Source organism: Apus apus, chromosome 1 (genome assembly GCF_020740795.1).
Source record: "Apus apus isolate bApuApu2 chromosome 1, bApuApu2.pri.cur, whole genome shotgun sequence".
NCBI lineage: Eukaryota > Metazoa > Chordata > Aves > Apodiformes > Apodidae > Apus > Apus apus.
In genome coordinates, this window is record NC_067282.1 from 11,766,344 (window position 1) to 11,781,582 (window position 15,239).

Below are 15,239 nucleotides of genomic sequence, written 5' to 3' on the forward strand. Positions count from 1 at the left end.
TCATCCAGGCCATTGATGAAGATGTTGAACAGGACTGGGCCCAGCAATGACCTCTGGAGGACTCCACTAGTTGCAGGTCTCCAGCTGGACTCTGCACCATTGATCACTACCCTCTGGGCTCTGTTGTTCAGCCCGTTCTCAATCCATCTCACTGTCCACCCTTCTACCCCACATTTTCTGAGCTTGCTCATGAGTATGTTATGGGAGACAGTGTCAATAGCCTTGCTAAGGTCAAAGTAGAATACATACATACACTGGTCTCCCTGTGTCTACACATTCAGACACATTATAGAAGGCTATCAGGTTAGTCAAACATGATTTCCCATCGATAAATCCACGCTGACTACTTCTGATAACCTTCTTCTCTTCCATGTCCTTAGAGATGACCTCCAGAATGAGCTGCTCCATCATTTTTCCAGGGATGGAGGTGAGGCTGACTGGTCTGTAGTTTCCTGGATCATCCTTCTTGGCCTCTTTGAAGACTGAAGAGACATTGGCTTTCCTCCAGTTCTCAGGCACCTCTCCTGTTTGATCTGGTATTTTGAAAATGATGGAGAGTGGTAGACCAACATCAGCCAGCTCTCTCAGCACACATGGCTACATCCCATCAGCACCCATGGATTTGTATATGCCCAGTTGCTCCAACTGATCTCTAACCCAATCCTCACTGACCAGCAGTCTTTCTTCTTCCAGGCTTTCCCTCTTACATCCAGGGACTGGGATTCACAAGGGCTGGTCTTTGGAGTAAAGACTGAAGCAAAGAAGGCATTCAGTGACTCTGCCTTCTCTGCACCCTCTGTTACCAGGGCTCCCACCTCACTCAGTGGTGTTCCCTATTCTTCCTTTTAGCACTGATGTATCTGAAGAAGCCCTTATTATTCTCTTTTACTTCCTTAGTCAGGTTTAGTTCTAAGACGGTTTTAGCCTTCCTTGTTGCCTTCCTACATACCCTGAAAATGTTCTTGTAGTTCTCCTAAGTGACAAGTCCATTCTTCCACAAATTGCAAACTTCTTTCTTCCATGTGACTTTTTTTCAGGAGCTCCTTGCTAATCCATGCAGGTCTCCTTCCTCTTTTACCTGATTTTTACTCAAACAAATGCACCTATCTTTAGCTTGGAGGAAGTGACATTTGAAAATTAACCAACTCTCTTGGGCTTCCCTACCTTCTAGAGTCTTAACTCATGGGCTTCCTGCAAGTAGATCTTTGAAGAGTATAAACTTAGTCCTCCAGGAGTCCAGGGTTGCAATCCTACTTATTGCCCTGCTTCTTTCTTATAAAGTACTAAACTCTACCATGTTATGATCACTGTTGCCAAGGCTGTCCAATGCCTTAACATCCCCAACCAGACCTTCTTTATTTGTTAATGTAAGGTCCAGCAGTGCACCTCTCCTCCTTGGTTCTTCCACTACCTGCGTCAGGCAGTTATCATTGATTCACTGCAAGAGCCTTTTGGACTGAGTATGTCCAGCTGTGTGGGCTGGGCTTTCCAGCAAGTATCATGGTGATTGAAGTCACCCATGAGCACTAAGACGTGTGATCTAGAGGCTACTTCCAGCTGACTCTGCTGACAGCTACTTCCAGTAGAAAGCCTCATCAACATGTGCTTTCTGGTTTGGTTTCCAGTTGCTCTGGCACATAAAGAACCATCTTGCCTTGTTAGTCTCTTTCCTAAAGAGTACACAGCCATCCATGACAACATTCCAGTCATGGGAGCTGTCCCATCGTGTCTCAGTCATTTCAACATCCAACATCTCTTTCCACCTTAATAATCCCCTTGACCCATTCCCCCTTCTTCTTCTCCTGGGGGATTCAACAGAAGTAATTTTATACATCAATACCTTTTCTCCCCAATGCCTATATCATAAAAAACCAAAATATTTTATTGAGATAAATTAATCCAAAGCTCTAATTTGTTACAGTTTTCAGGCAGGCCAAGGTGTCTGTAATTCTTCCCAGAAATCTGAATACCAAATGCAAATATTAAATTCTGCCTTTTTTGGCCACAGACTTCAACGAGTGACATCATGTGAAGGATTAACCGGAAACAGGAATTTCTGAAAAAATTTAAAAGGACAGACTGAAGTTTTGACAAGATTTTATTGTGAAACATTGGATTTAGAAAAGGTACAAAATGTCAACGGTCTGATGTGTGCCAGTACAGTATTTCAACAGTCTATACATGTGGACAGCTGAACAGCTTCACTGCAGAATGCGTACTTAGACACTATCTAAAAGGGGGCTGCAATATTCACAGGCTTAAAATACATAAATAACTTGAGCCAAAATGGCCATTACTGGGCAATGCTAATCAACATCTGGAAACAGGCTAAAAAGCACAATACAGTACAACAACCTCCTTGCAGATCCACATTTAAAGAACATCAGTTTATTACGTCAATAATCTACAGCTCCAGGACACTATTTTCAGGATTGGGATTCCACTGGCTAGTTTACAACTGTAAAAAATTCATGTTAAAAAATGATTATGGAAGAAAACCCACGAGTATTTAATTAGAACTGTGAAAACCTTAAGAACTTTTCAGACTACAATTTATAAAATCAATTACTTCTAATACAGAACTTGAGTTTGTTCCTTTAAATGTCCTTACTGCTGCTTGAACAGATATGACTAAGTGATTTTAATTCAAACATTTCAATTTGCTATGTTTTTCTATGTTTTAAAACAAATTTCACCAAACATGGGATGCCATTCAATCAAAAAAAAATAAAAATCCCAATATCAAAATATTAACTCTGAATTAATGAAAGTAATAAGTTTGTATATTAAGAAAAACTAATAACATCCCCAAAGGACAGCAGTATTCTCTACTAGTTGAGTGAGTTTAAAGAGAAGCATTTATAAGCATATAAAATTGATTTTAGGATATAAAAATACACATAGCATCCAAAAAAAACTTGCTTGATTTTTTTCAATTTGTTCAGTAGTCTGTCACTGCTGAAACTTGTTTGAAGTACTGAAAAGGTTTTCATAGTTCAGTACATGGGTGGACACCCAAAGAACTTTGGATCTTAGTTCTTTAGTTAAAAAGTGTATAGTTTATACAATTAAGGTCACTGAAATACAAGCAGTCACCCGGTACCCAGAGCTGAAGGAAACCTTTATTTCCTGAAATTGCAGAATTGTCAGAGCTGGAAGGGACCTCTAGAGATCATCTACTCCAACCCCCTTGCTAAAGCAGGATTACCCAGAGAACATTACTCAGGACTGCATCCAGGCAGGTCTTGAACATCTCCAGACTTAAGTCTATTTCAATTCATGCTGACTCATAACTCACCTTCCTGAACAGAGACCCTGGGGTACAATGAATTATGTTTAACAGAAATTTCTGAATACGACTGATGCCCTTTAGGAGCAGAGCTAAACAAACTGATGTATTTTAGAATCAAAATTTACCCAAAACATTAAAACAATCCACCCTTTGACACCACATCCACTCCCTGAATTCGTTTCAAGACCATTTGTTTTGGCTGCTCTTTTCTCATTGTGTATCTTCACTGGGCCACGAGAAACTTGCAATTCATTAAGAAGAATCACCATTAGTTACAACTAAGTACATTAAATCAGACAGTGGGGAAGAATTTCTTTTACAACTTGGAGTGTGTATCACTAAGGATAGTAGGAGTACAATGTCTGCTATGGAATTAAAATTAGCGCTGTGCCAAATGGGAAAAATATCTAATCAAACCACTCAACTCCAGCGTGGCAAAAGACATGATTTCTTGTTCAGGAAGTGTTTGGCATGAGCAGCACTAACAAAATTCTACGCTTCACAGACACAAGCTACAAAGGTTACCTAAAGCCAATACTCACTGTCCATCAATTAGCTAGCTCTTAATGCTGCTTCAAGCACTGCACTAGCCACTTTGATCTTTGTTTCAGATTCCTCTGTACACACATTTATATTTACATAAAACATTTATTAATCATTATTTTAAAACATAAAAACCTTATGTACAAAATACCAACATTCCTATAAATAAACAGTTGGAGAAAGGCACTTGCAAGAAAAATCTACAGTAAATCTTACAAAAAACACACTGCCTCTGTTACTGTACAATAGATAATCTTTCAGTAAATCCCTATCACAAGAATGTAAAACACTAATTACTTGTTTTAACTAAGAATATAACCGTTACAGTTCTATTTACACATACATATATGACTTTTTTTAGTTTCACTTGAGAGCACCATGATTTCCATTCTAAATTCATATTTTGATACAAAGTAAAAGAACAGTTGCCAGAAACCAGTGTTCAGTCACTGCAGATTTGGAAACATTTGGCTGACATCAGTGTAGTTTAAGACTCAGCTGCTGCTTTTGTAAAAAGTACACCTAGTTTGTTATTGCATGTTGTCCTTTTAGAGAGAGCACTGCTATGTTCTCTATGCAATTGTTTAATACTATTGCTGGCAAAAAGTTTCCAATATCAAAAAAATAAAAACATTCTTCAAGCCAGTTGAAGTATTTCATCTGAACAGTAACTAAAAAAGCTGCATATTAATTATAAAAACGTGTAGGAAACATGCCAACTAATCTGGTGTGCAAAAATATTTCTTTCCACTACACAGGATTTTAAAGGCTTCACAGAATTACTCAAATTTACATTGAGTAGAAAACCCTGTGAATAACCAGTTCCTCAAGGAGATGTTAGTATACTCCCACTTTTATCAAACTTTTTACCCTTTGACAATGCTGCAACCTGTTTGAGCAGTTCTCTGTTTTTGGCCTGCAATAGAGAGAAGAAAAGTTTTATCAATTACTGAAATGTCTCAGACAGCAGTGTCACACAGTAATTTCTCATTGCATTTATGTAACAAAGCCTCAAAATGAACATGCTGAGAATATCTGAGTAAGATGATGATCACTTTTCAAAGATTCGTATATGCTTGATATGCATATTCCACCTTTAAAAGAAAAGGTAACCACATTTTCTCTACTGCAAAATTTAGTATCTGAGCCATTGCACTGAGTCACTGGTTCAGTCTGTGATTGATGAGGCAACTAATTTAGGCTTTCTTTCTGATAAAGTGTGTTTTAACAAGAGACACTTAACTGTCTGTGGTGTTAGGCTGAGCTGCTACATCAGATCAACTACACACTGACTACTGATTACCTATCAGAGAACAGAGACAACAAATGACATAACCTTTGAGAAAGCATGTGAGGTGAGCCTCTAAGTTAGAAAGCAATTCTTACAGTGAGTTTAATTCATATGGAGATTGTCTGTTAACTGCATAAGTGCTGTACAATGGATCTGAAGTTAAATGATCATTCAAGAACTTGGTACCATTTCCCTGCTGTGGGTAGACAGCCTGAATACACAATTCCATCTGACCTTATTTCTCAAGTACTGATGAGCAGTTACCTGCAACTGTTCCACAGCTTCCTTGTGAGCTTTCTCCATACTGTTCATCTTTGTCCTCAAGTTAGACTCCTGGTACTGGAAATCTGCCTTCAGTTCTGTCAACTGATAAGACAATTTATGTGAAAATTCCTTGGACTGCTACAATATACATCTTTCTAATCAATCTGCAAAATCTTTATGGAAGCCTCAGGAATCGCTACACTTAGTTACTATTGTAGTATTGACAGCTTGAGGAGTAGCTTGAATAGTATGTCTGTTTTTTAATAATGAAATTACTGTACTTATATAAACATATTGTTTGCTCAGGATTGGCATAAACGTTAATCCTCAAAAACAACCCAAAACCAACAACAAACACAAGACTAGTGATTTATAATGTTCAGTCTTGTCTATTCAGTGGTATAGTATGGTAACACATGAACAAACTCTTCCACTGAAAGACAACAGAAAGGTTTCCTTTGTGTCCTTTCATGCTACAATTTGTCCTAAGCAGCAGTATACACTCCAGAGCTTCACTGCTTCTCAATCCGCAACAGTGTATTGAATTGTGTTACTAGAAATGTGCAATTAAAATTACTTAACTTAGATTTAATTCTGAGTGTGTGGTGTAAAATTGCTGCCACTGCCTCTCCTGAGACGGGTAAAGACCCAGATGACATACACCAAGGCAGCTGTTTCTAAATAGTGACACATGCTTCTATCCAACCAGCTGAACGCAGCTGGGTGAACTACTAACAGTTTCTTTTATATGGTCACAGAAGTTTTAGGAATCATTCCTGTAAAAGGTTCAGTTCCTCAAAGCATTTCCGAGTCACCTGGTTATTTTGAACCTCCCCAGTAAATCTGGATACGCCAGGAAACGAAGCCTCTTTGCTAGCAATAGGGTGTTAACAAACTAGAGCACACACTCCTGAAACAGCTACCTAGACTGCTATTACCAACCTCAGTATGTGTCAAATCACCTTTACTGAAACAAAGTATTCCAAAGAACTGTGAATCAAATGGTCCTAAAATAAAGTGCAGGTATACAAGGATAGATACCTCACCGTACATAAACTGCTGCTCAAGGTATATATATGTACTTATGGCCACTGTAAATTCCAGAGGATTCAGTACAAAACCCACATACCACAAACTAAGTATCAAAAAACCTAGTGGCAGTATTGCACCACAGTAAAGTATGCAGCTAGGTGAGCAAACACTACCTATGAACATTCAGTATTATGTGCTCCCTTCCTAATGGTAAAGTCTCTAAGTTCCATGATAATGTCTTCTTGTCTCACTAACATTTTGTCCAGAAAGCAAAACAAGGTCAGTACTGCAAACAGCAAGGACTGCAAAGGACACAGCTGAGATCTTGACCCACAACAAAACAAATTATCAATGAGGATAATCTGTAAAGCTGGTGTACCAAGTTTTTTTTGTTGCCATACATTATACATTTCAGAGGTTTTTCTTCTGGAGTGCTGCAAACCATTCAAATGCTGTCCCAACACAGATCTTGGGACAGGAATCTCCCACAGGCCTGGAGCAGGCTTTTAGCCCAGTATGTGTCTTTACACTTACTTTCTCAGTGTTAAAAAAAAAAAAAAAAATCTGTATTCTTTTTTTGGTAAATTTTTCAGCTATGCAAACACTGTACAAAGTGTTCAGTTTTGTTTGCTCCCCCACCCCACAGCAGAAGTAACATTCTGGAAGTGAGTAATTAATGCCTGAAGGAATATAAATTCAAAGAACTCTGAGGTCAAATAATTTAAGCATTGGGGATATTAAAATTATTACACACTTTCCCCATGGAAACAGCACAAAAGAGGTTAGGCCCTTCTTATGCAGAAAGAGGTGACATTTCCTTACCCAACCCTTTTGTTAGCTTTGCCCAGTAGATCAAATATAGAAATAGGCAAGTGAATTTCCTACTGATGCATTATCTTCTACTTTTTTTATGATAAATCAGGGCCTTAATGTCTGTGCTTTGAAGAAACTACCTAAAGAGAATCCATGACAGACTGTTCAGCTCTTTCACATCAATTGCTTGAAGGCTTGAAATAGCAGGTACTTCTAACACCAGGTATATTATAGCAGTAACACGGAAGAAAAAACATTCAATATCCTTTACACAACACATTAAGAGTAGAAATGAAGATACAGATCTATGGTTTAAAGGAAACATTTTCCTTTCAGGATCAATGAGCCTTTTTTAACCACCAAGGTTTTGATAGGCCACCATGCATTTAATTCTTTTTAATACAATTCCATAACCCATCCAATCCTGAACAGACATTGTAGAGTCACCTTCACAGTTTCTTAAAAGCATCTAGTTAACCAGATATCAGAGAAATAAGCTCAAAGAAAGACACAGCGAAGTATATATTTGTAGTTATTTCTCTTTTCTTTCTAGGCAGGTTAGTTGAAAGGTGACTTTTGTATGAGTTTTACTGCAGCCATCTGAGCTGGACTGTTTAGTTTAACTTTGTTGACTGCCAGGCATCTAATCCAAGCTTTCCTACTCATCCCTGACAAAAGATTTTGTCACAAAGATTTGATCATCTACTTTACATATACACTGCCCATCTTTTAAAATCACTTTTCATACACTGTACATGCAAATTTGGACACCAACTCATAAATTAGGGTTATAGTCACTCTAGTTTAAAAATAAACAAAAACTATGCTAAACTTCTAAGTAAATCATCTAAACCCTGTCTGGCATTTTATCCACCACCTAAAGCAGGAAGCCTGACTAACAGTGAGCCAGATGGCTACCTTCTAGACAGCTGAAGGGAGGTAACATGAATTTCTCTATGACTCAGAGCCAAAATACATTCATGACACAAAAGTCTGAAACTTGTCCTTTAAATGGTAAGATCTGATTAGCTGCTATATAATAAAATTGCTTTTGATTTTTGTTTTGTCACTGTTTCGCCACCGTTAGGAGTTTACAAAATAGAAAACAAAAGTTCTTATTAAGCAGGTGCAACTTTTACCTTTTTATCTTTTTCTAAAATAGTCTGATCTCTTTGCTGCAGAAGACGTTTAAGTGACATCACTTCTTCTTTCAGCTGACTTATGAGGACGAAGTTGTCAGTTCCCCCACTGTCTGCTGACTGATTTATAGAGCTACTAAAAATAAAAAACAATAGTTACTTGCAACATCAGTAGGAAAGAACAGTAACTTTTTTTAAACTTCAAATTGGATAATTAATAATACCACAAACATCCTTAAGGACTAAGGGAAAAAAAAGTATGTACCTGACAGAAATGGATGCAACTGGCAAATTACCTTACTAATGGCACACATTACATACACCTGCAGAAATATAATTAAGTGTTAGCTTTGAGGGGGACAAATACCTTTTGACTGAAGCAGCCACTTTTACTTTTATTACAACTATTTGGCCAGAGACTGAAAAAGGTTCAGTTTCACACATTAAGGTCCAAAAGACTTCTCTAGATATCAGGTCAGCTTGAAGCAGCAGGTTGAACACTGCATCTAATTGACAAAACACCGATGTTAGGGAATAATGGTTGGTTAATAACTGCTGCCTTGTGCATAAGTTTTATTTAATTTTGCCACAAACAGCTTAAAAGCAGGAAGACAGTGCCAGTTTTCTGCTAATAATGTCCTTTAGTTAACTGACAGCATTCAGATGCCACCCAATAATCTGGCTGGATAATAGTTTCACCTCCCTCATTTTTCAAACCGAAAAACAAAGAAAAAAGAAAAGAAGCAAGTGGCCACAGATCAGTGCCCTATTTGCTTGAAATGGCTCAGCTTTACAAAAATGTAACTTTACCTATCTCCATTTGATGGCTTGGATTCCAGTTTGGGTTTTTTCTTTGGGGTTTCATTCTGAATAGCTGCAGAGGATTTATGGCTGAAATCAAACAAAATGTAAACCTAAAGCCTCATGCTATATAACTCTCTAGTATCACCATTTGGTACATTTAAAATCACTAGCTCATGCTCCTAGCTGGAATGCTAGAGACTAGCCAGAAATGCAAGAAAAAGTCCTTTAAATGAAAACTGCAAGACAAATTAAGAGGAAATTAATAAACAATATAATATTTACCTCTGTTTCCATAGTCCCTGATCTTGTTCTGGACTCAGACTGCTGATTCTGAAATATGTGAAATGTATTTGGTAACTGACCAAACATGCCATTATTTCTGTGTTTATGTGAATGTTATCTGTACTTGAGAAAAATCCATCCCCCACTTTTTTTTTTTTTAATTAAAATGATTACCAACCATGAATTTTCAGCTGGACAGTCATATTATCTGTCATATTTGTGATCACTCTTTACTACGTCAGGATGCTATAAAAACATTTCTTAGCTAAATGTTTACACTACTGTAAGACACAAGGGGTAGACTTCAAGAATGATGGTTAAGTCTTTCTTCTGTGGTCTCCAAATTTTTGTGAACTTAATATTGCTAATCTTGTACACTCAGCAAACTGGTCTAGAAGAGCATTCCTGGGATTCCCTTACTGCATTATGAACATTGCCTAAAGCAGTACTTATGTGATGGCATAACAACAAACCTAAGCTTTGGGTCCCTGAAAATAACTCCTTTTCAGGTCTAAACATTTATTTTCAGTAATTTCAAAAGCAATTTTAATAAACACCATTGATATAAGAATAGTCAAATGTAGAAGACTGCACTAGATTAAATAGTTTAATAAACCTGTGTTTCTACCTCTACCTCATTGTACCATCTTAACATTAACTGAAATGGACACAGAAAGAAGAGCTGTTTTTATTGGACCAGAAGTGATGGATCCATGGCAATCTATAGAAAAAAAGGTACCAAACTGGAAATACTGTGATCTCTGTAGGGATATGCTGCTTCTCTAACTCTTGAGTATATCAGAAGGTCTAAATTTTTAAAATTTAATTTTACTATATCTTTGCTACATGCATTATATTAGATTTAGCTTGCTGTAACTTGATTTTCAGCAGATTTGAGAGAATAGGAACAATACAGTGAGGCTCCGCATGACAAGCATGGTTTTTTTCCTCAAGTTCCTAAAAAAACCCCTAATCATCTTTTTTATTATTTTTTATTTATTTTTAAGTGAAAGCACATATGGAGTATTCTCCCTATTCCCAGTATCACTCCAGCTTATTTTACTTCTATCTTTAAGTCACACTTAGGCAAGTTTCAGTTGAAATGGAAAAATCTGTGCTCACTGCTAATACACAATTTTTAACCCCTGGTAAATGCATCTAAAATAGCAGTTATCACACAGCAGTTACTGCTTAGAAAGCCAAATTTGAGTTACTCCTCAGGTAACTTGCTCTATAACCATTTTAAGAGTTTATTTTCTAGACATGCTACCAATTTTGACATCAACTTGTCTGATGATGACCAAAAACTTCTGCTTTTTGCTGACCTGCAAACTGTAAGAACACAAGGAGTCTGACAGACCATGGAAGAATATTCTGCTATTGCTTTTGATGCCATATTTTAAACAGCATTTCTTATTTTCAAAGATTTTATCTCAACACTAACAGAATGCAGAAGAGGTACCAACAGCTACTTTCATTTCTGACATACTTACTTATGATGACTGCTGCTGTGACGATGATGGTGGTGGTGGTGGTGATGGTGGTGGTGTTTTGAATGATGCTGGTCTTTCTCAGTAAGAGATGAAGATGAGGAGTTAGAATGTGAAGATCCTAGGCTCTTCCTCTGTTCTTTTGTCTTCTGTAGCACTCTCTTGTAGGACAGCGTGCAGAGCCAACACAACAACTTTCCGTCAACCTTTTGGGAAACAATTCAGAGCAGGTTTTTTTTCCAAGTATACTTGCACTGGACTGACGTACTTCAAAATTTGCACTAAAAACTTGTTTCATTCCATCTTTAGGAAAAATCCAGACACCTCTTTGGTATGAACTAGCACTACCATACTTCCAACATATGCACATTATCTTCTAGCAAAATGAATCTTATTCCACCTCTTTTCGGCACTTAAACTAGAAAGCAGTCTGAGCAAATCTTGGATCACTCTATATCCCAGAAGCAATAACTTTTTAAATGGACGAATCATTTTTAGTTAAGACACTATGTCCCCTCTCTCAAACCCTTGTATTCCAGGCAGAATCAAGATGCCCAACCAATGTATTACTTCTACGAAATAAACTCTTCTGTAAAAACAGCATTATTCTTGGGTTCAGGCAAGAGGCTGTTAAGGTAATTTCCTCAGCACCCTATGTAATTAGAATGTGGCACTCACTGAAGCTATTTAACAAAACAATACAAACTGCTGCTCAGTCTACCTCACTGGTGTTGTACTTTAAGGCAAGGCATGCAAATCAGAAGAAGTATCAGATCCAAGCTATGGACATACAGAAGATTCAGCAAGCAGGAAAATAAAAATAATAATATAAAAAAAGAAAGAAAAGAATCAAAGCACCAGGAACTGTTGAGCTGTTTAACCCCAGTTCGCCAGCTTATGCTTAAGCTTATTTTTAAATGATTTATTTTTAGAGTGATTTAAACTAAGTTAGCTCAGAAGTTAACAGCTGCAATTTACAAAATTCAATTTAAATATGGTAAAGCACAGTGACTTCAATCTAATACAAGTAAGCTTAAGATGCTGCCCTGTTAATCTTTCTCTTACAAAGGAGGAACACTGTCTGCTGCCAGCCTAGGCCACGACAGCTGTGGAACAAACCCTACCTTCCTCCTCCCCTCCTCTTTTCGATCAAAAGCACACTGCTGTTTGCACTGCTCACATGTCTGAGGTGGGCCGTACTTCTTCTCTGAGTTGGTGCAACGCTGACATTTTGTGCCAATAAATGCTGCAATAATGTTACAATACTGACAAGGCTTGGGCTGAAAAACAGATAAATTGAAGTGAATACATGTACAGTTTCTTCAACAGACACAGGCATTTCAAATTCCATGCTTCTAAACTACTAGGGCTCCATATAATCTATTTTAAAGAACCTTTTTCCTATTATTTCTAACTTTGGTACTAAACTTTTCCAAAAAAATGGTGTTCACTTAATGGTAAAAAGCAGCCTGGTTTTTCCATGAAAACCCAGGTACATACTCAATGAAAGAAACACATACAACGTGTCAGAAATGTAGAAGTGTCTCAACCACACCTCTGCCCTGCCCCTTGTTGTTTTGGTTTTTTTTAAAAAAACATATGATCACATTTTCTCTCTATTTTATCATATTACTGAAAAAATTACTTTTAAAACTTTAGAAGAGTAATCAACTAATATTTTTAGACTAGAAGTTTCTGAAAACATCCCTCTCCCTTGCACTACCTTGGGATCTGACAGCTTTACAGCTCCAAGATTAGTACCCTGATTGCTGTAATGCTGCAGGAAACTTAAAAAACAAACCAACCTCAGATATAGTCAAGTCATTTTATGAACTTTCACATCACACACTCAACTAGAACAACATGCTGCTGGAAAATAAAAATGCTGTCAGTTTTCACAGTTTAGAAGTGGTTGATTATCTTCAAAGCAGTTTATTTTTTTTATGAACTACTGATAAAAAAAAAAAAAATTGGATCAGCCTTGCACTTCATTTTACTACATTTTAAGCTTTTGAAAGAATTGTCTTTGTTCAGTTCACATTTCTGTTCACAAAATGCCTGACTACATACCAGCAGCTGTTACACTTCTCAAATAAGCTAAATTTCATCAAATACGGTTTATGCCAGGATACAGTCTGTGTATTCATATATAACAGAAATTAATTTTTCTAACAGAACTGAAGTTGAAACTCGAGATGGGAAAATGCAAAGTAACATGTATACAGCTAATACCCTGTCCTGGTTTAAGCATCCTTTCTATTTAATAGCTTAACACAATTAACATGCATTTAAAAATGTTAAGACTTGCAAATACAAAGTATGCAGTGTTACTGAATTTTCATATTCACAGCTCATTAAAAACACAGGCAGCCAATGGTCTCTCTGATGTCAAGTGTGCATTTATGAGAATACACAAAGGATTACTTTACACACAAAGTGAAGTAAAGTTGTTTTTACTATGAATAGCTATACTGCTGCTATTCACGACTGTTAAGCTACGTTTAATCACAATGGATTTCAATTTGAAGAAAGAAATGTTAAGCCAGGAAGGAAATCAAGAGCTGCCAGTGATTTTCACCACCTTTCTGTAAGGTAATATTTTTTTTATCCCCAAAAGAAAATAAGAAGCTTAGTTGCAAAGAACTTTTTAAAATTTAAAACATGAATGAACTTCAATATTTAGAACTAAGAGCCTACTCACCGTTCCAAACTGCTTCACATTTTGGGCACATTTCTTGCATATGGTATTAGTTTTGCTAAAGACAAAATTGCATAGAGGTGAATTCAGTGACACACACCTTGAAACTCTTCCCCATGCAATTACTAAAAAACCCACGTGCAAACACAGGCTGTGGTAAACAGTCAGTGGCAGGGGAACAACTCATGAAATGGTTGGGGTTGGAACGGACCCTGAGGATCATGCAGCTCCAGCCCTCCCTGCATGGGCAGGGACACCTCCCACCACACCAGGCTGCTCCAAGCACCATCACACCTGCCCTTGAGCACTTCCAGGGATGGGGCAGCCACAAGTTCCCTGGGAAACCTGCGCCAGTGTCCCACCATCCTCACCGTGAATAATTCCTTCACAATATCTCATCTAAATACACTGAAAACCGTTCCCTCTCGTCCTATCGCTACAAGCCCTTGCAAACCGTCCCTCCCCAGCTTTCCTGCAGCCCCTCCAGCCGCTGGAAGGCTGCCAGGAGCTCTCCCCAGAGCCTCCTCTTCTCCGGAGCTCTCGCACCGTGTCGGTGCGAGGCGCCGGTGCCGGGCACCGGGTCATTTCGCCGCGCCCCGCGTTCCTGCCCTTCTCCTGCTCCTCCCGCGGGCCCCGCGGGGCCTCCGCAGCGCCGCGCACCCCGCCTACCTCTCCTGCTGGAACTCGGAGCGGCAGTAGGTGCACTTGACGATGGGATGGGCGATCCGGCACTCCTGAGGGGAGAAGGGCGGCGTCACCCCAGCGCCACGGAACCCCCGCGCCTCCCGCCGCCCGCCCCGGCAGCCACAGCCCCGGCCGGGGGGGGGGGCCCGTCCCGGCGCCTCAGCCCGCCCTACCTTGCACAGCTGCTGGCCCTGGGAGAGCTCCTCGAAGGGGTAGCGCTGGTGACACTTGGTGCAGGCATAAAGAGCCGGACTGGCCGCCGCGGCCGCCGCCGCCATCCGCGCCGCGGCCGGCGGGGCGGGTCACGGGCGGGCCGAGGGAGGGCAGGAGGGAGGCGCCGGGGCAAGGGCCGGAGCGGCCGCCTGGGCCGCCACCAAGGAGCCGCCCCCGCGCCCGCCGCCCTAGGCCCCGCGCCCCGGGGTCGGTGTCGGCAGCGGCGTCACCCGCGCCCCCCGCCCCGCCCCGCCCCGCGCCCCGCGCCCGCCCGGCCAATCGGCGCCTGGCGCCCGACCCGCCTGCCGACCCCGCCGCCCAATCGCCGCCCACCGCCCTGCCCCGCGCCGGGCGCTGATTGGGCGGCCTCACGGAGACGGCGCCGATTGGGCGGCGCCGGGAGGCTCCGGCGTTGCGATTGGCCGCAGGGGGGGGGCTCACTGGGACAAAGGCCGTCCTCTTCCGCCGCCTGCCCCCGGCGCCTGCGCAGCAGGCGCGGCGTGCCGCGCGCGAACCCCGTGGCCGCTCGCCCCGCCCAGGTCAGGCGATTGCCCCGCCCATTGCCCGTTACTGCCCTTCGACTGGCTGAGACGCGACTGTCTTTCTGCCTGATTGGGTAAACCACATGTCACTCAAACTGAGTCTATGACGAGCGCACGTCCACTTTCGGGGCGGGGCTGGTGTTCCCGCTCCT

General features: G+C 40.3%; 1 protein-coding gene across 4 annotated transcripts; it reads right to left on the reverse strand.

The window, feature by feature from the left end:
• Positions 1-2,080: 2,080 nt before the first annotated feature.
• On the reverse strand, positions 2,081-14,782 carry FAM76B (family with sequence similarity 76 member B). Of its 4 annotated transcripts, none has more exons than XM_051639779.1 (10): positions 14,506-14,781; positions 14,318-14,382; positions 13,652-13,706; positions 12,075-12,230; positions 10,954-11,156; positions 9,461-9,508; positions 9,185-9,265; positions 8,375-8,507; positions 5,391-5,492; positions 2,081-4,751 (listed from the first exon to the last, which is right to left on the reverse strand). In XM_051639779.1, exons 1-10 carry the CDS (start codon positions 14,608-14,610, stop codon positions 4,662-4,664), a joined length of 1,038 nt encoding a protein of 345 aa, XP_051495739.1. In that variant the 5' UTR covers positions 14,611-14,781; the 3' UTR covers positions 2,081-4,661. The 4 variants fall into 4 exon arrangements, with proteins under 4 accessions (XP_051495739.1, XP_051495730.1, XP_051495748.1 ...); XM_051639770.1 differs by having other exon boundaries at positions 8,375-8,510; XM_051639788.1 differs by lacking the exon at positions 9,461-9,508 and having other exon boundaries at positions 8,375-8,510; positions 14,506-14,782.
• Between the last annotated feature and the right edge of the window lie 457 nt (positions 14,783-15,239).

Bases quoted from the DNA above. Each gene is read 5' to 3' on its own strand.
- FAM76B (XM_051639770.1), bottom strand. From the start codon at position 14,610: ATGGCGGCGGCGGCCGCGGCGGCCAGTCCGGCTCTTTATGCCTGCACC. The intron at 14,383-14,505 runs GTAGGGCGGGCT...TTCTCCCCTCAG, and splicing joins AGGGCCAGCAGCTGTGCAAG to GAGTGCCGGATCGCCCATCC. The intron at 9,509-10,953 runs GTAAGTATGTCA...CACATATTTCAG, and splicing joins CACAGCAGCAGTCATCATAA to AATCAGCAGTCTGAGTCCAG.